General features: G+C 40.7%; 1 protein-coding gene across 2 annotated transcripts; it reads left to right on the top strand.

Moving 5' to 3' along the window:
* Nucleotides 1–469: 469 nt before the first annotated feature.
* On the top strand, nucleotides 470–22,672 carry LOC122868481 (vitamin D3 receptor B). Of its 2 annotated transcripts, XM_044180525.1 has the most exons (10): nucleotides 470–968; nucleotides 1,272–1,345; nucleotides 12,732–12,879; nucleotides 13,852–13,982; nucleotides 15,237–15,433; nucleotides 16,257–16,356; nucleotides 17,203–17,383; nucleotides 19,869–20,020; nucleotides 21,283–21,399; nucleotides 22,071–22,672. In XM_044180525.1, the coding sequence occupies exons 3-10, from the start codon at nucleotides 12,734–12,736 to the stop codon at nucleotides 22,322–22,324; spliced, it is 1,278 nt and encodes a 425-aa protein (XP_044036460.1). In that variant the 5' UTR covers nucleotides 470–968; nucleotides 1,272–1,345; nucleotides 12,732–12,733; the 3' UTR covers nucleotides 22,325–22,672. The 2 variants fall into 2 exon arrangements, with proteins under 2 accessions (XP_044036460.1, XP_044036463.1); XM_044180528.1 differs by lacking the exon at nucleotides 1,272–1,345.
* The last annotated feature ends 190 nt before the right edge of the window (nucleotides 22,673–22,862 follow it).

The following is a 22,862-nucleotide window of genomic DNA, read 5'->3' as shown; positions in this document are numbered from 1 at the left end:
GACCAGACACTGCTCATATTATTATTTCGACTGCGTGATTTCGATGGCGATGGCTTATTTAAATTTCACGTACAGGGCTCAAAGCCTGTAGCTGCAAAACAAAGACAACAAAAGGTGCCAGAGAGAAACACGACCTCAACGGGACGATTTCCACCTACTGACACACCACACCATATCTAATGTTAGCACGGTAATCCCCACACGGGTGTCCGTTGATTCAGAGATCAGGGGCAAAACGATGTTGCTTTAAACCTCACGCGGTCAAAGTTGTTTACCTCTTCGTTACCTCTGACGTCACGACACACCCCTGTTTGAGGGGGCGACTCTCTGCGTTATGGGCACCGGAGCCGACCAAACAGAGCCCGGGTGGGCCGAAATGCCACCAACCACAACACGAGAGACATGCCGAGCCCACCTGTGATTGGTTACCGGAGGGGCTGGGGGGAAATCCCTCTTTCCCGTAGAGGTCCTGAAGAGGGGGCGGTGCATAACAAAAAGTAATGGCTATCTATTTGGGTCCTGAAGAAGGAGGGGTAACGTTATTTCTTGTCGGACTACCGTAGGTGTGATTGAGTTTTCCTCATGTTAGCGCGTGTGTTTGTCCGTCAGTGATATCCAGTTGCGCCTCAACCGTTTTTCTGTTGGATGTTCGTTGGCCGCGGTCGCAGAGCGGTTAAAATGCTGGCTCAACTTGGTGCCGCGTTTTAGGGTTAAATCACCCAGCTAGCCACGCTAACGTTAGCTACTACCAGCGCTGCTGTGTGAGCCAACGTCTGGAAGGGCGTACGAGTTTGACGTTTTCTCCCCAAGTCTCCTCACATTTCTGACTTTAGTACAACGCGGTCCTCTCTCCTCAAAGCTAACACAGCCAGTCAACATGGAGGGGACACACTTTGCAAGAGCATGAAGACGGCGACTAAAGAGGATTAAAAGCAGCTCGGGTCTTGATGGGGAAAAGTTGAGCTGAGGTATGAAACTCGCATGCACAGGAGGAATGCTACAGTCGAGACTTGAGTTTCTTGTAATTTATGTTGCTCAAGACCACATAAGAAACAGGTTTGGCACAGTTTTAAGTCTGTTGTTGAATCATCGTTTTGCCTACGCACTTGCCTTAACGTTAACTTACTACTATATGATGATTACCATTGAGCGTGTATATTGCAGTGGAAAATAATTAAACGTTACATAAACAGAGCAACTGCAGGTCAGGTACTAGGGTATAGGCCCGCTCAGTGACTTGCGACATGCCATTTTGCTTTTGTATTGAACAGGATTAACAACTTGGGAAAAACTGAAGAAAGGTTTCAAGTGTTACCTATTGTACACGGGCATGCTAAAACCTCAGGTGAGACATTTTTCTTTTGCTTTTAAGTCATACATGGCGATGTGTGTATTGATAGTCTGCTGTCTCTGAAAAAAATACGCTGTGAAATTGTACATTCACATGTAATTAAGTTCTAACTTATGTTGCTTGGAAGTTACACGTTTTTGCACAGATTTCCTGGGATTGTTTCAGTCTCATGATTTCACAATGGTTATTAGAAATCTATTCACTCTCATCATACCTGTGAAAAGAAATCTCTCAAGTTAGTACATAATGTATGAACTATTATGAATATTGCAATTTATAAGACTGTAACAACAATATAATGCAGGGATAACATTTGCAGTTTCTGAATTGGAAATATCAGTACTTTTAAAACTTTGCTTAATTTAATGTGATCTATCAAGCTGTGACCTAAATCTGTGACAGTTGCACCAAAGGACTGAGGCCTGACTTTAAAGGCTGTGTAATGAAATATGCAGAACTGAAAATTAATTTGTCAATACAGTCCATTTATGTATAGTGTGTTTTTCTGTCCAAATGAGAACATTCATATCATTCTGTTTACAGAGTGGAAAATCCCATCATAAGTTATTGATTTTTAACTACCAGCTCTTTAGTGACCTTTAATAACACAGTGAATTACCAACTCAAATGTTTATTGCATTGATAAACGCATGATAAAACAGTGATAAGCTGCAGTGATCTCAACTACTCAATGCAGAATTCAGCTCTCTTGTCATGTAACATACAGTTACGATTTGCTTGTATGAGAACAATTTATCTGAGTATGGAAGGACTTCTCTGTCACTCTCACAAACACACACAGTTGCTTGGTTGAATTATTTATATTTCTGCAAGTATTTATATTTTTACAGCTTAACCACTCACTTCATAGTCATGGAGAACTGAGCCCCTGGCTAATAATGACATCATTAATTACTATGAGCATCTTGTCTTACGTCTGAAATTTAAACAGCCTCCAGGTCTTCTCTCTCTGCTGCTCATCACTTAAAAGAAACACTGAAGGGACCAAATACAGCTAACAGCAAGGGGTATATATTCCTACCTATTTTCCCATATAGCTTAGTGCTATAATTCTCACACCTATCCATTTCTGTTTATGAAACAGTTTGGTGCCTGAAAAATAGCAGGTAGGATGTTGTTTTTAAACCAGCTGCCTTATTGCCTGTTTTTAGAAAACAAGGTAGTGGGGTGTCCCTTGTCAACAACTTGAGATCAGCTGTCACATATGTTCTGAATATCTATGAAGTTTACGAAAGAACCTGTATTATTTGGAACAGAATGGGAAAGTTAAATCAAATGAGGAAGTATGATTCATCTTTTGAATCAATTTTCAATTAATTTGTCAGTAGAACTGAGCACAGACCTGAGATGAGAAGCTACAAAGTGGGCTCGGTTAGTGTCTTTATTGACTGTTACTGTAGCAGGTTGTTCATGGAGCTGTGTGCTGTGGTGATGGTACAGTCCATTAGGTCTCCTGTACAATGAAATACCCCACCCCTCCCACCCGTTCGTGACTACAGTAATTGGTCACTTCCTCTCACATGTAACCCTATAGAAAGAAAGAGGCTGTTGTACTTAACTGTAAAGACCCACTTATATGTACCTCTGTGCATGTGTGCTGTTTGCCACATATGTTCAATTGCCTTTGAGACTAATGAAGTGTTAAGTTCCCTCTAATGTCTTTGGGTCCTCACTTACCTCCTGTGGTTGATGGTTTCTAGGCCAAACACATTACACAGGTAATATCTGTTGAAAATGGAAGGCAAGTCATGCAGAAAAAATTCTTCTTGGAAAGCAAAATATGTCACTATTTGATATCTAGGTCAGTGGATGTATATCCAGATTTCTATTTTTAATGAATTTCAGTTTATAACTCAATTACGGATGCAATTTTAGTATAATTGTATTTATTTATTTTGTTCACCTTTCAAAAGTTGGCTTTTTATTAAAAATACAAATACAAGTCATTTCTTAGATTTTATATTTTTTAAGATAAATATTTCCAAAACAAGAGACAACATTTTATCGAGGTTATATAACTTTGACTTGTGGGCTAAGTGCAATTGCACCCACCTCACCCACATGTCTGTTGTCTGTCCGGTTCTGTCCAGTTGGCTTTCTGCGTGCACGACTCTGTGTGCTTGAGAGAGAATGTGCATTCTCTGTCAAATTCGGCATAGACATAAACAGGACTTTTGGTGTGTGTTTGAGTGGGCCTCTCCCTGCTTCGTCTCTTTCCCCTCTCCAGAGTCCAGCAAGGGGCCCAGCATAAGGGGGCAGGCTGCCGTCACTGCTTCTCTCTTCCCTTGCAGGCCAGCACTGGGGCCTTGGGGGGGGGGGGAGTGGTGCAGAGACCATAGGGTTGGACACGGGACATGGGACCCCCCACCCCTTCCACCCCCAGTTTAGCCCATCCTGTGTGGGGCACAGGTCACCTTGTCATGTGCTATTACTGCTGCTGTAACATGCGGCCTGTGATCGTAGGAAAAGAGCATGAGATAGACCTGTGGAGGCTGCGGGAGGGAGAATGAGAGAGAGGGAGGGAGGGAGGAAGGGACAGGACTGGACTAGTCTGCTCAGCCAGTTGTTTAGCTGCATTACAGACTCAGTTTGTCTACTTTGTTGTTGTTAGGTCCACATTGTCTCTTTTTGTCCATTGTTCTCGTTCCTCTATCTGTTCTCCCTATGTATTGTTTTTTTTCCTAAGGAAATTTCTAAACACCAAGTAGATTTGAATGAAACTTCTTCTGTCAAAAATCCCAGATCATGTTTTATTTTAATGGTACTTGTTTTCTTCACCCCCACCTTCATCCTCCATTACATTTTTCCCTTTTCACCCTCTTTTCTGCCATTATTGTGGGTCTAGATGTACTTCTTTGTGTGAATTACAATCCCATGTATTTCCATTGTAGCCCAGCTCTCTCTACAGCCTGGGTCATTCCAGATCTGATTTGTTTTATGTCTCTTCTGTACTCGTAGTGACCCAGCTCGAGGTATGCAGTAAAACACATTGCCTTATGTTTTCTCCCTCCAACCCTCTCCGCAACTTCTCTCTCTCTCTGTCTTTCCTCCTTTAAATCTCTCTCTCTCTCTCTCTCTCTCTCTCTCTCTTTCTCTTTCCTCCTTTAAATCTTTCTCTCGCTCTCTTTTTTCCCTTTAAGAGAAACTTTTGTTAGCATGGAACAATTTCAGAACCATTTGTGGGACTGCGTCATGTGATGTTGCCGGAGGATGCTCATTGGACTGTCAGAGAGGGCCTCCTTCTCCCACAGCAATCCGTCTCCTTTCTTCCAGTGCTGTTATAGGTCTGGATGTGATTCCGACTCTGACTCTTATGTGTTGGGATGTGGTCTGTAAGCTCATTGCTGACATTCTTGGGACGTGATCCCAGAGGTTTTTATTTCCCGCTTTCCCCTCTCTCTTCTGCACGTCTGTGTGCAGTTAAAACAATCCCTTCTTGAAATGCTGTCTGGATACTCCTCTTTACCTCTTTCCTCTTCACTTTGTTATATCTTGCCCTGTCCTCAATCGCATTTCATTTCAACGCCCAGGCACTAATGGCACCACTTAATTAGGTTTGTTAGATGGTGGGCGTTGGTGGAGGGTGGGTTTTATAATCACTTCACAATATTGACTTTGATGACAGTTAATCTAACATCTGGGCCGCGGTCCAAATCTTTTTCACAGCTGAGGTCTCACTTATGTCTTTTCTGTACATAACAGGGCACCTGACAAGGAAAACCAATGGCCACTTTCCTGTTTGGTAATCACATACTTAGACAGTGGTGCAGCTGGAAATGAAATGGCGAGTAGAACAGAAGGAAATAAGCTACCTTATTGGACTCCTGCCATGGTCCACCTTGGCACTTATCCCTGTATGAATATTTCACAGCAGCCCAAACTCACTGTAGGTGCAGTAACTGCAGCAGTAATGCACAGATTCATGAATTACTATATTCTAAGGACTCATTGTGCAACATCAACAGCAAAGTGTTACAATTTCTCATATTAGCACTTAACAAGACTCTGTTCCTCAGGTTCACACCATCTGTAGTCGAGACTTAGTTTTGCATTGATTGACATCTAGTGTCAACTAATTAGAAGGTGCAAGTTAGAGGTATCCATTTGGGACAGTGGGATGCAGATGGTGCTAACAATTTACACTGATAAATGTGACAGGTTGTGTCATTTTCTGAGGATATTATGCAAACTTCGGTGGGATATTCCTTCAACTCCACCAGGAGTAAAACATTTGCCAGGTGTTCATTAATGAATATTTAATCGCTGGACTTTTTATGTAGTGTAGGTTAGGCTCAGGTTATTAAATATATTCTGTTATATGACAAGACGAGTGATTTTTCCGACATGTTGATCTTAATTCAGGCCAGACCAGACAAGAGCACTAGACCATTTATCTTTAGAATTGATGACTGATCAACTGTTGAGCATTAAGGCTTCTGCAGACAGTGGCATGTCTTTAAATCCAATCCGGGTCCGTTTCTAACGTCAGTCCCTGGATTATGAGACACATGCGTGTCATTTCAGCCATGATGTGAATAAATCAAAGGAGGAAAAGATGAGTCACTGCTCCACTGCATGCTAAGTAGCACTTGTTCTCCCTCTGTTAGTTTTTTGGGTTAAAAGAAGGGGAAACTCCCTAGCCTCTCCTCCAGCTACACCACCAAAATTGGGGTAATGTCTTTATTTTGCAGCCTTCACCACCCAGTTAAAATGACAAGCTAGAGTCAGTTTGCGGTACTGCGCATAATTACAGCAGGCCTCATCTCTTGCTCATCGGCCACTGCCGCTGTGTCACTCAGACTCCCAAACTCCAGGCTTCCAGTACACATTGCTTTTCCTTCTTTTTATCACTTGATTTCTCAGATAGAGTCCATCAATTATTTCTTACTTAAGGGTTATTTAGTTGTGGAGCAAAAGGTGCAGTCAGTGCAAAATGTGCTTATTTTACACTACATTATCAATTCTTCTCTCAACTTTATCTGTGAAGAATTGTCAATACTTTTACTGAAGCTGAAATGATTAGACAATTAATCGGTTAGTTAATAGACAAAAAATTCAGCAGCTATTTTGATTATTGAATAATCAGTTAGCTTCCAGCTTCTCACTTGTGGGGATTTGTGGCTTTTTTCTGTTTTATTCCTTTGTAATTGAATATTTTTGGGTTTTGGACTGTTGGTCGGATGAAACAAGACATTTGAGCTTCAGGAAATAGAAATTTTTCCCTATTTTCTGCCATTTTAAGTTTCAGCTGAGGAAGTAATCATCAGATTCATCGATTACAAAAAAAACATTAGTTGCAGCCCTAGTTATTACATTGTTGGATTTTGTCCAACCTCCCTTGCAAACGCCATAAACTGAATAACTGTCCTAGTCTTCAGTGTTATCACTCATTGGGTGAGCAGGGGGGTGTGGCGATTGTCACGTGGTGTTATCCGGTCCATCCTGTGCCTTGAACCTAAACATCTTTAAGAATAAAAGAGACTTGCATTAAGATTCATTATATCAATACCAGTCTTTTTCATATGTACAAGTTAGCCAGCCAACTGATTTTTCGTTGTGACATGGAGAAGTGTACACACACACAAACAACACACCAAAATCAGCTCCTTGAAAATGGGAGTGAAGCAACACCAACAGAAATAAATCATACTATAAATGTGATTCCAACATGAATAGCAAATTGCTTTTCCCCTGATACTTCTCAAGTTGAGAAGCTGTCAGAGATGAGACATTTATTTATATTTAGCCAGTAAGTGAAGTGCTTATGTCTGTATTTTTAGCCATCTTTTCAAATCACAAAAACAGGCTGTTTGTGTTGATTGTTTCTCTCTGGGTCACTGCTGTGTCCCCGCTCCTCATACTATTTCTCTCTCATATATCCAACAGCCAGCAGGGTATGCTTTGTGAGACAGAAAGTAACTGTGACAAAGAGGTCACCCCTCCCCTACTCGCCGTATCTATGTATATATCTCTGACCATTTTTACTCCATCTCTCCAGCGTCCCCTCCACCCCACACCTCGCTGTCTTGCTTCTCTCGTGCATCCCCCTCTCCTCCTACACTACTGTCACTGCTCTCTCCTGTGGGCTAGCACTTCCTGTCTCTGACTGCAAACAGCAAACGGCCATTCAGAGGGCAATAGATGAGAACTCATCTGAACTATCTGTGTAGTGAGGTGTAATGGACACCTAAGCAGAGTGAAAACATGCCTGTTATCTGACCTACTCAATAACATGATGAGATGATTAGAGAAGCCAAAGGAAATGGTGCTGCTGCAAAACAGTTGACAGCTTTAAATTTGTTCAATGTATACAAAGTTCAATGTTACAATGTTAAACCTGCATTTTTGTACTTACTACTGAGTATGTAGCGGTTCAACTAAGTACAAAGCTATGAAATCACTCATGTACACTGTTAACACTGCTCTTAGGGAGACAGAGCACATTCAATAAACACCCCGGGGCAACGGAAGAGATTCAAAGTATTTTACATAAACCAATGTAGCAGCCAAAACGCTCAGGTAGAAGTTGTTCATGTTCAAGAGATTTGTCTCCTTCAGCGGGTGTAAGCTTATTCTAACTCATACTAGTCATGTGGCTGACATGAGCTACCTTAATTACCTTCAGTAGCTCTCCACTTCACATGGTATTATGTGCAGCTTTCACGGTCATTCACTGACCATGATTGTCCATTTTTATCTTCCTTGTCCTTTTATATACTTTTGACAGATATGTGTCACAATCAATAGCAACTCCTAATATGTCACTCCCTGTTAAAGTTAAAAAAGATTGAAGTCATGATATACAGCATAACATGAAACCACCATTGCTGAAAACGTTTTTTAATTGAAGTAAAACCTAAGTGGATTTTCAATAAAAGATCATATATATGTAATAGTAATATCCAAAGTAAAGTGTGAAGAATTACCCAATCTGCAGTGGGAATAAATGCTGTATACGTCATTGGAGTCTGGGAGCTTGTGTTTGACCAGTCAGCAATGTTCAGTACTATAAACTACACCTCGATAGTTTCTGCACTATTGTGTGGCTTTAAGGTCATGACTTTTGCCTCGTTTCCCTAGTTTCAGAGGGTTTATTATTAATCAGGTTCATTCTCTTCCAATGTAAAGTCCCAGTCCAATATTCTGTTTTATGTCAAACCACTGAAAATAAATGACATCCTAAAGCCATTTTAAAAAGTAGGTTTTCTCATGCTTCCACCAAGTTGTGAAATACTTTTCTTTTGTTGTTACCATATTTCTGAGTAGGTATTTTAAAACAATAATTTGATTGCTATAATATATTTGGCTTGACTGGAACTTAATGGACAGACGACACATCCCAATAAATGCTTCACATGTTAGCAGTTGGTTGAAAAGTTTGGTTTGGAGACGAAAATGTGGAAAAAGTAAATCTGATGACCCAGACTATTAAAACATCCATAGAAACGTCTCAAACTCCTTCTGCGACATAGTCCATTTCTCACTGCCTCTCTGTATGCTCAGTGTGTTCTTAACATCATATTTCTGCCAAAAATACGCTGCTCCTGTTTGCAGGGAGCAACAAATCTGTTTACCACCTGAGTAGTTTTTAGTTCCAACAGGTTGGAGTTCAACAGTTGTTTGCTCCAAAAGTTGCTGCACTCTAAGTTGATAAACTAATACAGTTACTGGCAATGCATAATGTCCCTATTGCACTATTCAAAATACATGGCAGTGATTCTCTAATTGGTAGTCTACAATCTACAAGCATACTAGTTTTAGATGCTTCTTATCAAATGTTAAAATCCATACTTGGTTGCCCGTCATGGAGCAGGACTCAACCCTGTAAGCTCATCAGAAAATCACAGTGTTACCGTTTTATCCTTAGGCTTTATGCCAGTGTAACACATGAGTGATATTGTTAACTGCTATGGCAGATTTGATTAATGCTGCCGAACACTGTAGACACATTATGTATATCATTCAAGAGTGAGACATTCAGTAGAAGCCTAAAGCTCAAAACCTGTTCCCTGGCTTTGCGTGCTCGAGACTGGAATGAGTACAGATCTGGTCTAATAACCTGATGCATTATTTAGCGCTCTCTCAATACTACTGTGCATTTAGTGTAATGGCCTGTCAAGGCTGAATGCAACCACAGTGGACTGACTTCACTGATCAGTTAGTGATATAGTAAGGTAAATTGGTGTTTTTCCTATTGGTTCACAATGAGTGATGAGTGTGAATGCTTGCTGGGGTTAGTTTGCCTACATGCAGTAGAAGAGATTTTATGTTTTATAAAGGGCTGTACCATTTATACTGGTCAGTGTTGTGTAACATTACATTACATGATAGCAAATTAAGATTTTGTGGCTATTATGTTAGACCTGCCAAAAGCACTAATTATACAGTTTATTCAAAACAGCCATAGACACTGCACTTTTTCTGTTGGGTCATAGATGTACTCTGTATGCTGATAATGTGTCACCTCTCCAAACGTCAGCAGGACTCTCATTTTAATAGTATAATACATGAGAATGACCAGCACCTACCATACTTTTTTTTCACATGTTACCCGACCATGATTTCTGTGTTTATGGGTAAGCTCGTGCAACTACTCACAATACAAAGCTACCAAAGAAAAAGTAGTTGCCTCTGGGGGCTAACGGCCAATATTTCGGGGCTGCTGGTGTAGCCAGCGGATATCCAAATAACGGATCATAGATATCTGGCCCAAGACTTCCTCTTCCGTGCGCCTGTCATTGTTTACAGTCCAATTAGCAATCTCAGAACCCATCGGCTATCATCTCACAACGATTTGAATGCAGATGAACTTATAAAAAGCTAATCTCTAGCGCTCCGAGATTGATAAAAAGCTAAATCGTCGTCAGACGATAGCCGATGGGTTACATGATTGCATTTCGGCCAATGCGTTCCACGTCTTTTGCTCTTCACACAGACTGTTTATCTGCATTTAACCAAAAGCCTGCTCAAACGTGATTGGTCAATACTATTCTGACTATAAACTGACTACAAATGGAAACCAGAATGCTTCCGATACCAAAATCTTGTCCTTTGCCTACAGATTCTGCATTCATATGCAGATATCTGTTTATAGAGATTATCCCAGATGAGGTTGGGAGCACATGTTGCAACAACACAAGGGGGTCTGGATTAAACTAATCTTTGATGGACAAATTGGCAATCATGTCATCGAGTGAGTGACTGACCTTACACAGAAGTTGTGTTTTCCCATGAAATTAGTTTTATGAAAGAACCATGACACTTCTACCCCGGAAATTGCAGAAAACAGTATGTTTGTATGGGACTGTTTGGAAGTATCCTGTTCTCATGTGTCTCAGTTCATTTTTGGTGCTTTCATTCAAACTTCAAAGCCTTGAGACTCTTGGCCAGCAGGGTTACTCACATTATTTAGGCTACATGGCATGTGAGTGATTGAAATGTAAAACCTGTGCCCATTCATATTACATCACCCGGATGGCAAGTGTTATCATATAGTAAATAACCTGGAGGCCTTTTCATGACACTGTTAAAATAGGATTTATCCATGGACACATCAAGATGACATGACATTCGGTTGATATGACTTATGATTAGTGCAGCTTTCATAGCCTGGAATGTCATTCTGAAGGACCTTTGGCTCAACATGTGTACTTTCCTCCTGCACAAACAATGTGTGAGAGGGTGGGTGGGAGAAAGAAACAAGTTGTGCACTGAGACAATTGGGGTAAACAGGAGAGTTTAGGATACACCTCTGCCTATTCTTTCAATGGAGGGTAGATGCGCATCGTAACAAGCCATAACAGTGTGGACACACTGCTTATAGAAACTTTTACATTAACATTTTTGCACTCAATGTAACATTACATTCAAAAATATGTAGATTTGTCAAGCTTTACAATGTAAATTTAACACTACATCAGTTTTTTTCCCTTATGTATAATGTGAGAAATGACTACTCTGCTTCAAGTTTTCTTTACATCAACTGGCCACTGCTCACTGTTTCAGGAGCTCAGTGATGAAGCCAAACAGTTTGAAGTGTTTTTCCATCAGCCCATGAGTTTCAGTTTAACCTGTCTGCTGAATTCCCTCCACAAATATTTTCTGTCAGTTGCTGCTACTTCCAGTTGTGTGCATACTTACTGTTTCACTCTACTGTAACAGTTGTTGTATTAGATGTTCCTGGTTGAAGCATACATACAGTGATTGAACATACAGTAGAAGCTGGAGTCACTGCTGTCCATGATGCCTGCAGCAGTAAGGCAATGACTAGATCCTCTGTTTCCTGTCTTCTTTTGACCTTTGGGACTACATGTCCTGCTAATAGAATTGGCCAGAAACAGAATTTGGTTTAAAGGCATATTGTTCATATTTAAAGTTGTACTAAATAAAAAAGCAACATAAGAATGCAGTTGTTGCATTTACAGGAGTATATGAGACTTTTTAACCAGACCAGTGTTTTTTAATTAGACATGAATGATGGAGTGATCTGTCAAAACATTTTAAATTATTCAGCTGAGCCCTTGGCTCATTGACTGTTGATTTGTGAGTTTGTTGAGGTTTGTATTGGTTTAGTTACCCTCCCCTCCCTCGGCCCTCCATCTCCTTCCATCATTTGCTTCGCTTTCACTCTGCAGTGGAAGCAAAGAAAAGACTAAGAAAGGAGCTTTGTGAAAAGGACAGTAATTGTTTATGAGGATGCTAGCCTTGTGGTGACATGCCTTTTTTCCTTCCTCTCACAAGTGAAATAGATACTCAGAGCACTATGTAATCATATGTAACCCAGATCCAGCATTTTGGAGTGGAACAAGGGTTTTTCCATTTGATTCATATTGCTCTAGTTCCTCGCCCCAGGACAAAAACACTGAAGTTGGGTTCACCTCCAAAGGGCAGACTGTGGACTTGAATTTGTCCTGAAGGAAGGGACACTGTTTGGTTAGCATGGAGACTGGTGGAAAGAGATGTGTCTCACTTGGTGTAGGGTTTTTACAGCAGCTTTGTAAGAAAAAAACAGATAGTTGAAACATTATCACTTACTTAAAAATATAATGATGGAATGATTAAATAACTATCAGAGTAGGAGTCGTCATATGTAAATATCATCCTAAATTACTTTTATTATTTTCTTCTCACATATCTTGTGAAGTGCAACACTAAACAGATTATAACTTGAGAAAATATTCTTAAATTTATTTCAGATGTTAGAGGTTGGCAGTCTAATTCATGTTTTTTTCTCTTTTGTTTTTCTTGTTTCGTGCTGATGGCAAAGTTATTGAGCAAGTGAACAGTTTGTATAACCAGGAGCTGATTTTTTTTCTCTCTCTTTTATTTTTCTTTCTCCATTTGCCCTCTCTTTGTTAAGTGATGGAGTCCACAGTTGTGAGTACGTCCACTCTGGCCCCTGATGAGTTCGATAGGAATGCGCCGCGGATCTGCGGTGTGTGTGGCGACAAAGCCACAGGCTTCCACTTCAATGCCATGACCTGTGAGGGCTGCAAGGGTTTTTTCAGGTACGCATATATGAGGACACAGATACGCTGTAAAGCAGACACAGATTGACTTATCTAATGCACACAGATATGTACACACACACACACACACACACTAAGTAGGCCTTGTGTCGCAGAACAATAGCTCATATCACCCCGATGAGAACAAAAAGATGCATATTGACAAAGTTACTGACACATTAGCATACAAACACATGTCTGAACTTGCATATATTATGGCCACCTGCATACTCACACACATTAAATGTAATAACCACCCACAGTTACACAAGAACACACACAAAACCACTGACAACATTCGAGTTCACACAAATGCCTAGCAGCAGGTAGAGAATACAAATGAGCTCGGTCCTATAGTTAATGCCTTGGCTGCTGCCTGCTCATTGATACACACATGAGTTTCCAATTTAACTAAAGACAAAACTAGAGCAAGTCATGATTTTGTGAGCTTCTTGCGTGTTTGATGTGTCCGCCGCTTTGCGTCTGTTCCTCTCGACAGTGTTGATATTTAAAGGGAGAGGATGAAAAAGACGGATGTTTAATAATCTCCTTCCTCGTCTCTCAGCTGGCCCTTGTTTGAACTCTCACCAAGCATGCATATCTGTGTTTTTTTGCTCACATCTGTGTATAAATGTTCATACATACATGTCCATCACTGACTAAATCATTATGCTTTGCGTCACCGTTTGGCAAGACTCATCTTTTACCCCTGGACTCCTTGGCACTCATCCATATTTATGCTGTTTCATTCAGTCTCAGGCTTGAAGGGCAAAAATATTTATCCAGTTCTACCATGATTATTATTTGTGCAAAATAAGGTTTCACAGTGCTATATTTGTTCAATTCAAATTCTTTGCATAGAGCTAACTAAATTCTTAATTCAGTGAGCTCTTATAATTAAGTTTTGTGTGTTTTATAAACAGATATATCTGTGTATTTTAGCAGACTGTAAAATGTATACAATTTATTTAGGCGCAGTATGAAGCGCAAGGCCGCCTTCACGTGTCCCTTTAACGGCAGTTGCATCATCACCAAGGACAACAGGCGCCACTGCCAGGCCTGCCGACTCAAACGCTGTGTGGACATTGGCATGATGAAAGAGTGTAAGTATGACAGGTGACCCATATGTCTTCAGGGCAATACTCTAACCTTACACTGTGTGATTTACACAAATAGTGGAGTTATTTAGGTTTTGTAGGTTGATCCCAGTTTACAATAAATGATTTTATCAATGGGTATAAATTGCTAGGGTAGGATCATTTGTCGAAAAGGTTTTGTGGTTGCCCAACACTATTGAGTATGGATCAAAACTATGTCCTGGACTCATTCAAGACTACCCTCCCACGTAGACACATTAGACATTAATATAAACTACTGTATATAAAGTACATTAAATCTGCTTTACTTGTTTCTTTTTCTTGGGTGGATAGTAAAATTTACACAACTGCTGTTTGCAGTTTTAGGGGCCTACTGTCCCTCTTGTATATATTATGTAATATTTGGACAGGGGTCAAGTATCTCTGGGTCTTTGCCCCCATTAGCGTGTTTACATGTTCTATTTGAACTAGAGGAGCCTCCCCACATTGTATACAGTAAGTATACTCCATCTGAAGTTTAAACACCTGCTGTTATGTACAGTCTAGCGAGACCTCTTCTTTCCACACAGTCTTGTTTGTTTTCTTGGTCTGTAAATAGCAGGTACATTTTTTTTTTTGTTTTCTCCTGATATCTGGATATTGTCCACAGGCCTCTTTTAAGCAAAGGCCTCTCACTTCCAGCTGAATGCTCCTCCCAGAGTGTTTCTGGGAATACCACAAGAGTGGTGGCACCGACACTACGATTTACTGTACATGAACAGGAGCCAGTGGCATTGCTGTTGCAAAAACAGCAGCATGTTGTTGAGACCCAGCTCTCTTCCCCCTCTCTCTCTCTCTGTCTCTGTGAGCTAATTCAGTGGCTAGAACAACAAGGAGCGTACAGAACAAAGACAATGCATTCACTTGTTCAGTGCAGCAGGGGTCTCCATATGGACCCGTCCCCTCCCATTCTCTTCCTCTAGAGAATAACAACCCCCCTCCATCCAACACCACATTGACATAGCTGTCATCACAATGTAAAACACAAGTACATTCTGAAAAGCTTTAAAAGCAGTGTACCTTCAACCAATTTTGATCGTATACCTGTATTCTGTTATTCTGGCTATTTTAAACTCATTGTTCCCCACTACTTGCCCTGCTTTTACCCCACCTGTTTTCTGCTTATGTAAAAACTGTATTGTAAAAGTTTATTTTTCCTGAGTGTGTGTGTATATAATTCTAACACTCTCCCTCTTTGTCTCTTTATACTTGCACCCTCAGTCATTCTGACAGATGAGGAGGTGCAGAGGAAGAAGGACCTGATTCAACGAAGGAAGGATGAGGAGGCACAGCGCGAAGCGGAGAGGGAGGCGCGGCGGCCCCGGCTTACTGACGAACAGAGTCAGGTCATCGCCACGCTGGTGGAGGCGCACCACAAAACATATGACGACTCTTACTCTGACTTCGGCCGCTTCAGGGTTTGTGTCTTAATACAATTAATCTTATTGACAATATATCATCATATATCAACATTTTGCAGTCAGATTTCCATTTGCTTTTTATAGATAACAACACACATTTCATGGGACTTCAAACAGAATAGAAATACAGCTGAAATTGTTATGATAGTGTTAGGATTGATGGAATAGTTCCAGCTCTGTTAGAGCAATATCAACAATTATACTTCTGTAGACTTGCAGTTTGTCACTTCCATAGTCCGACGAAATAACGATATTGACATTTCTTTGAAATGAGTACAGGGATCTTTACGTTACCTTGTAGTGCATTAACCAGCATACTCACAGCATTTCAATGTTGTGATTTTTTTTTTTCTGCTTCAGCTTTACTCCTGTCATTGCCTGTCAACAGCCTGTTTACGCACAAATCTCACACCCAGTGGTCCATTTCTCCTGGGAAACTCTGTGTTGAATTACCCTCAAATACCTCTGTCCTTTCACAAATCCCTTCTGTAACAGATTTCCATCCCCACAAAATACAAACACGGCCATACTCAAGTCCAGTAATTTGATCCCATTTTTTCAGCAGATATTCAACAGAACTGCATGTTTTGTATTTTTGAATGAGAATCAGAATTACGAACACTAATTAATCGGCTGTATTTTAATGTAGATTGTGAAGGACGATGCATTTTTTTACTGCATAAATATGAAATATTCCAAGATACCCTCACCATCAATAATTTCCATAAAATGGCTTATCATTTTGGTTTTTATTATTTGGTGACTGGACTTATTTAAGAATCCTCTGGGGTCTTCATATGTGCCCTTTTCTCCTGTCTAGCCTCCTGTGCGCGAGGGCCCAGTGACACGTAGCGCCAGTAGAGCTGCCTCTCTCCACTCTCTGTCTGATGCCTCCTCTGACTCCTTCAGTCACTCTCCAGGTAAGAGACACACACTATGAAGGCTTCACTTAAAATCAAGTGAAAACAGTGACTGTCTGGGGTTACAATTAAACTAGTTTGTCCCGCACAGTTTTGCAGTAGTTTTTGTTGGAATCATCTAGAAAGAAATCTTACATAGGAAAAAAGGAAGAGTGAGATGCGTCACCTAAAATTATAACTGACTTGTTAAAGAAAAGAAACCTAACTTGAAAAACAACCTAACTTTCAATAGAAAGTGAAATTATCTCACACAATTGGCAGACATGCTGAAAATAATATCAAACAAGTTAATACTCGATTTAAGATGGCAATTTTTTCTAGTTCAGCTGTTTGCATGTTGGCTTATATAATCTGCTAATACGCTGCTTTACTGAGAATCCAATGGAAATTCTGTGAATAACCTGTTCCCCCCCCAGACACCTGACTCCTACTAGTAAACATCAGTTCATTAATGCATCCGTCACTAATGGAGTGAACACAGCGAGGGACACGGTCACGTGGCGCACCGCCAACACTCAGCGGAAACAAATGACTCAAAACAACCCCAGCTAGCTCTGCATGCTTCACATGTTGTCGTAGCTGTCATCTAAGCTTTCATCTCACTCCTACTGACCTAACACTCGTGTAATTTCACATGATCCTTTCCGCCAACAAGCCCTCTCTATTCCATGATTTCTCTCAGTTCTCTCAGCACAGCGCGTGTCGATTCATGGAGGAATAGTGTGACATTGTCGTGCTTTGTGTATGACCACTTTTCCCTTCTGTCTTCTCTGCTTTCTTCTGTCTTCTTCCCTTTTCTCTTCTTGCCTCCTCTCTGCTCTGCTGTCTTCATCTTGCTCACTGCAGAGTCAGTAGACACCAAAATGAACTTCAACAACCTGCTGATGATGTACCACGAGCAGGGCAGCAGCCCTGACTCCATCGAGGAGGAGGGCTCCAGCTTCTCCATGCTGCCTCACCTGGCTGACCTGGTCTCCTATAGCATCCAGAAGGTTATTGGCTTTGCCAAGATGATCCCTGGGTTCAGGTATGTGTGTGGAGAGCATCTTTCTATGTCTCAGTCATGGTTTTGACTGTGTCACTCTGCATTAGTTGTTCACAACATTCCTTGTCTGGAGAATTTGACTCCTAGGCCTATAGGCTGTCAAAAAAGATTGTCTTACCAAATTCACAATGACCAATATGAGATGGCAAGACAACATGTTCGTTAGCAGAAGTAACAACTTTATAATAATGACATGCTGCCAATTTAGTCTTGGGCCGTACTGTTTTGCATACCACTGTGACAGAGAGATAGATAAGAGGGTGCAGGTTTTTTTTTTTTTTTCAGAGCTCCTCCTCATGTATTTTTTTATTTACATGTCTCTGAGTGCCTCTTTACCTAAATATGCGTTGAAAACTTTGTACACCTTCTTGTTTTTCTGCCCGATTAGTCGATGTTGTGCCACAGTGATAAGGACAAACTGGATATTACAGATAGCTGACACATTGTGGAAAATCTTTTATGTTGTGTTGTTCCTTCACTGGACAAAGTTATACTTTTGCCACAGCTATTTTGTTTGTGTAAAATTCAGTATGTTAGTAGGTGATTGCCTAACCTCAGAGAAAGCCACTCCTCTAGTACTGAGCAGTCACCTGTCCGTCTTGCATGTGCGCCTTCAGGTTGTCTTATCTGATCATCGCACAACATTTTTTAAGAGTATCTGATAGACCTATTACAGGAAAGACTATCTTTTGTTTAAAGGTTTGAGTGGTAGAAGGCTGATTCTTAAAGCCAGGGTAGGTAATATATTTCAGAAGCATTTTTTGCTAAATTTGTTGAAATTCTCTTTATATCTCGACAAAATAAGACGGCGCAGTCCCTCATTCGTCCAGGAGTGTTCTATCGTAGAAAAGGTTTCAGTCGTAGTCATCTGGACACTATTTTCAGAATCAAGACGTTTCGGCTCCCATCCGGAAGTCATTCTCAATTGTGGAATAATGGGACGGGAACTAGAAATTTAAGCTACTCTGTGTAACATAAGCCCTGCCCTCAGGAAGGAATCTGCCTGAGTATCTGTTAATAGCTAGTTTCGCCTGAAACTGACCTAATAGTTTCCAAGATGGCCCAGTAATCAGTAATCAGGCCTATTGGGACTGTGTAGTCCCTCATTCGTCCAGGAGTGTTCTATCGTAGAAACCTTTTCTACGATAATCAGGCCTATTATCTTCTGGCTGCATCTACTTCATCACTGTTAAGTACCTGATTAGCATGTGACCAAGGTGATAATACACTCTGATAGACTTTGGGCAGAGATTCAATCTGCCCAAAGTCTATCAGAGTGTATGGGCAGGGCTTATGTAACACAGAGTAGCTTAAATTTCTAGTTCCCGTCCCATTTTTTCACAATTGAGAATGACTTCCGGATGGGAGCCGAAACGTCTTGATTCTAAAAACAGTGTCCAGATGACTACGACTGAAACCTTTTCTACGATTTACATCTCGACAGCAATCAATAAATCAAATGCTGTGAAAAAAATCTCTTATCTGTGGCTGACTTCTGTTGGATACTTTCAAAATCTAGCTGTCTCTTGCTAGTTTCTCCAATGTTACCTACCCTAGCTTTAAGAGATATGAATACAATATTTTAAGCTTGAAAGTAGAATAGAGCAAATAGAGTAATAGATCTGTGGAAGACACGAGCCAGCACATTATTTGTTACTGTAAAGGCAAAATTACGATTGCTGGCCAAGGCCTTTTCGTTGCTCCTCTCCCACCTTCCACACTGGGCAACTCTTGCCCTTCAGGGTGTTTTTTGTCTCAGTGTGTTGACAGGGACAAACGCTAACTGTCTCGAGGGTCACCCCAAAGTCAAGGCTAAAACGAGTCAGGGCCTGTATTTCCTGAAAGTTGTCCTTCCCACTGGCAGCGAGTGATGGATGTGGTCGGATTACCTTTGGAATGTTTGTCCACTTATGATCTGCTCCCTAAGCCCTGAAAACCTCCCCAGACCTCCCCTAAAGATCTGCAGGTTTCAGCTCAAGTCTCCTGCTAGTTCACTAGATTAATTTTTATAAACATTTAAAGACATTTCATAACATTACTAGATGCAGGATTTTACTGTGACAGTGATCATCTTGACTTGTGTTTATCAAACGAGTTTTCCATACACAGGGGCCCATTACAGCAGGAGGAAGCAAACAGAAAGTTTTTGATATTTTTTTTCTTCCTGCATCGCATATGTCTGATGATAAACTTTGAAGACTTTGACTGACCTTGAACCCGTAGTCATTTAACCATTGATAAGCAAAATCTTTTGAAATAAATTATACAGCTGATGAACTGACATATTCCAGACATAAACACGCAGAATGGGCAGGTACTTGGTTTGAATCTTTACTTGTTGCTGCATCAGTTTCCTGTAAAATTAAACATGATTGACACTACATGATTAAGGTTATTTGAGGACTATTAGCTTAATAGTTAACTATTTGTGGTTCACTAACTTAGTAGGTGATATTTTTACCTGCAGGGAGCTGACTGCAGAGGACCAGATCGCCCTACTCAAGTCCAGTGCCATTGAGGTGATCATGTTGCGCTCAAATCAGAGCTTCAACCTGGAAGACATGTCCTGGAGCTGTGGTGGGCCTGACTTTAAATACCAGATCAGTGATGTTACCAAAGGTCAGTCTAAATGCTGCCACATGTACAGTTTGACTGCTGTGAAGACAAGCTAGTGTTAGGACTATGTATACGCATACTTGTTAACTCATTTTGCTCAGTTGATAGCTGAAGAAAAGACGCGCATGTTACACATTAACACTTCTACTCAGAGCAGAAAAAGCAGCTCGGCGTTAAAGAGGTGACCGGATCATTAGTGTGGGAGCACAGATAAGGTTACTGGCAGTGGCCTGTGTACACACCCATAGGAAAAGGATGCTAATGCACGTTTTTCTGCAAAACCAGTCAAACATATCCGCAGAAGCCCCTGTGGGCATGGCGTTCATTTGCCTTTCAAACAAGACCCCTCTCTCTCTCTGGGATCAACCAAAGAATGTCACTTCTGACCTGCTCACCACAAAACAACCACTGTCTGGAACAGGAGAAGCAGCTCTGTTGTACTCTTCTTAATATATCACTGAATAGTTGATGTGAACATGACTGGAATACAGATGTGTTTTCTTATGCAGTAATTAATAGTATAGAAGTTTTAGTTCAAGATGAAAAAAGTTACTGCTGTGTATCGTTAAAAATGTCCTGAGTTTCTATACCGATCAAAGTAATACTTTTCAATACTTCATTTTGTTTAGTAAACACGTTTTTCCAGAAAAACTCTTTTTAAACCCAACTTTTTAAATACCAGATCTTTTTAAAATGCATGTGTTTAATATTGTCTCAACACAAACAATTGTACATCACCTAAATAAAATACAGTGTAAAAGTAAGTAATTATTCAGTTAGATTATTAAATTATTATTTACAAAGATTAGTTAATCTGAAAAAGCATTTGGTGCTAACCTATTCCATGCTACAGGCACAATTCCATAAGTGCTCAGAAAGCATTGAGGTTCAATACAAAGTCCCAGCCATAAAATGAGGAAATGGAGGTACAGTCACGATAATCAATGAAAACTTTTGATCAGTATGGTTATGGTTTCTTATTTATGCATCTACATAAAAACAACCCCCACTAAGAAATGGCATATACACTGAACCAAATTCAAATTTGCTGATTAAATCAATTCTCAGCCAGTAGTTCTTAGTTAAAACAAACCTGAGAACATACAGCATGCACGAAAAAGTCCTCTCCAGAGATGATTCCAACAGGCAAAATGAAATATTAATGAGTAAGAGGGATGGTAGCGTTCCCCGGAGGACCTTTCTTCTGTGATGTAGTATGTTCGATGTGCTGCACAGACAGTAATGATGTGTTGCGTCCTCTGTAGCGGGCCACACTCTGGAGCTGTTGGAGCCGCTGGTGAAGTTCCAGGTGGGTTTGAAGAAGCTCAACCTACACGAGGAGGAACATGTGCTGCTGATGGCCATCTGCTTGCTTTCTCCAGGTATCGTAGGTCTGACTGTGTGGAGGACGGAACATGTAGAGGGTCATCATGAATTGTTTGAGTGATCTTGTTTGCCTCTTGTTTTTTTTTTCAATAGAGAATATATTCATTATAGCTTTTATTGTGGCAAAATATCACCTGAAACATTTTGAGATTATTTGAAGCATTGTTGCCATCTGTCACTCTACATAAATCACATTGAGGTGCAGGTCTGAGCTACTTGAAGGGTTTTGTGTCTCTCGTGAGCATTAGCCTTTATCTGAACACAGATTTGTATTTATGGTATGCATTTGCAGAAGTTACAGTGTGTATATATTATCCATGTATAGTTATGCAAACACGCAAGCATGTGTAACAAAGTGGTTATTTGTATTCCTTTGTGTATATGAGGCACCTCATTAACAATGCATAGATGTGCTCGCCGTGATCTAAAATTAGCAAGCCACCTGACCAGAACAGTAGAAATACAAACACAAAGATCATGCAATTTAATGTTAATTTACAATTGGACTTCTAAGATTGTTTTCTGGGATTATTATTATTATTTCACAATGAACCCAAACATTGTACGCCTCAGTTATCATATTACAGTTTCAATTTTAGTAATTCATTTCTGTTGCTTTTAGCTTGTGTAACAACCATAAATATCTTAAGACTCTCCTCTGCTGCAGACCGCCCAGGTGTGCAGGATCACGCACGGATCGAAGCCCTCCAAGACCGACTGTCCGAGACCCTGCAGGCCTACATCCAGCTTCACCACCCAGGAGGACGGCTGATTTATGCCAAGATGATCCAGAAGCTGGCCGACCTGCGCAGCCTCAACGAGGAGCACTCCAAACAGTACCGCTCACTTTCCTTCCAGCCAGAGCACAGCATGCAGCTCACCCCGCTGGTGTTGGAGGTGTTCGGCAGTGAAGTCTCCTAGAGGCTGCCTCTGAACCTCAGTGGTCAAGAGGAAGCTGGAGACCAGACCCCTCTGAGTTAAAATGTAGGGAGAGAGCTGAGGATGTGCTGGATGGACTAAATGGAGGTGTGGAGTATGAAGCGAGTGGAAGAGAGAAAGTGGTGTGTGTGTGTGTGTGTGTGTGTGTGTGTGTGTGTGTGTGTGTGTGTGCTTGCGTATGTTGGGTGTGTGGTTTCATGTGTCTTGTCTTAAGAAGTCTATGTTGGCATAAAGGCCAAGGTTATATGGAGAGCAAGCAGGTGTTAAGAGACACAGTAAACAAGGAAACTTCATATACAAATTAAACTATACATACAACTTTTGCCTATATACGGTGTTTTTGTCTGTATTTAAATCAACAAACAGCTGCTTCAAATGTCTGGACATTTTGTGTGTGTACGTGACGTGCACATGCCAACACAACAAGCATTCTCAGTTATTCATTTAGCCATTCAGTTGAGCTACCTCTTGGTTTTACTGGGGTTGTTTTATATTTACATCACCTATGTGAAACAGTAAC

This window comes from Siniperca chuatsi, linkage group LG2, assembly GCF_020085105.1.
Source record: "Siniperca chuatsi isolate FFG_IHB_CAS linkage group LG2, ASM2008510v1, whole genome shotgun sequence".
In the NCBI taxonomy this organism is placed as follows: Eukaryota; Metazoa; Chordata; class Actinopteri; order Centrarchiformes; family Sinipercidae; genus Siniperca; species Siniperca chuatsi.
The sequence above is the reverse complement of the archived record's forward strand: the minus strand, read 5'-3'. Positions and strand labels throughout refer to the sequence as shown.

Bases quoted from the DNA above. Each gene is read 5' to 3' on its own strand.
- LOC122868481 (XM_044180528.1), top strand. From the start codon at position 12,734: ATGGAGTCCACAGTTGTGAGTACGTCCACTCTGGCCCCTGATGAGTTC. The intron at 13,983-15,236 runs GTAAGTATGACA...TTGCACCCTCAG, and splicing joins CATTGGCATGATGAAAGAGT to TCATTCTGACAGATGAGGAG. The intron at 17,384-19,868 runs GTATGTGTGTGG...TTTTACCTGCAG, and splicing joins AAGATGATCCCTGGGTTCAG to GGAGCTGACTGCAGAGGACC.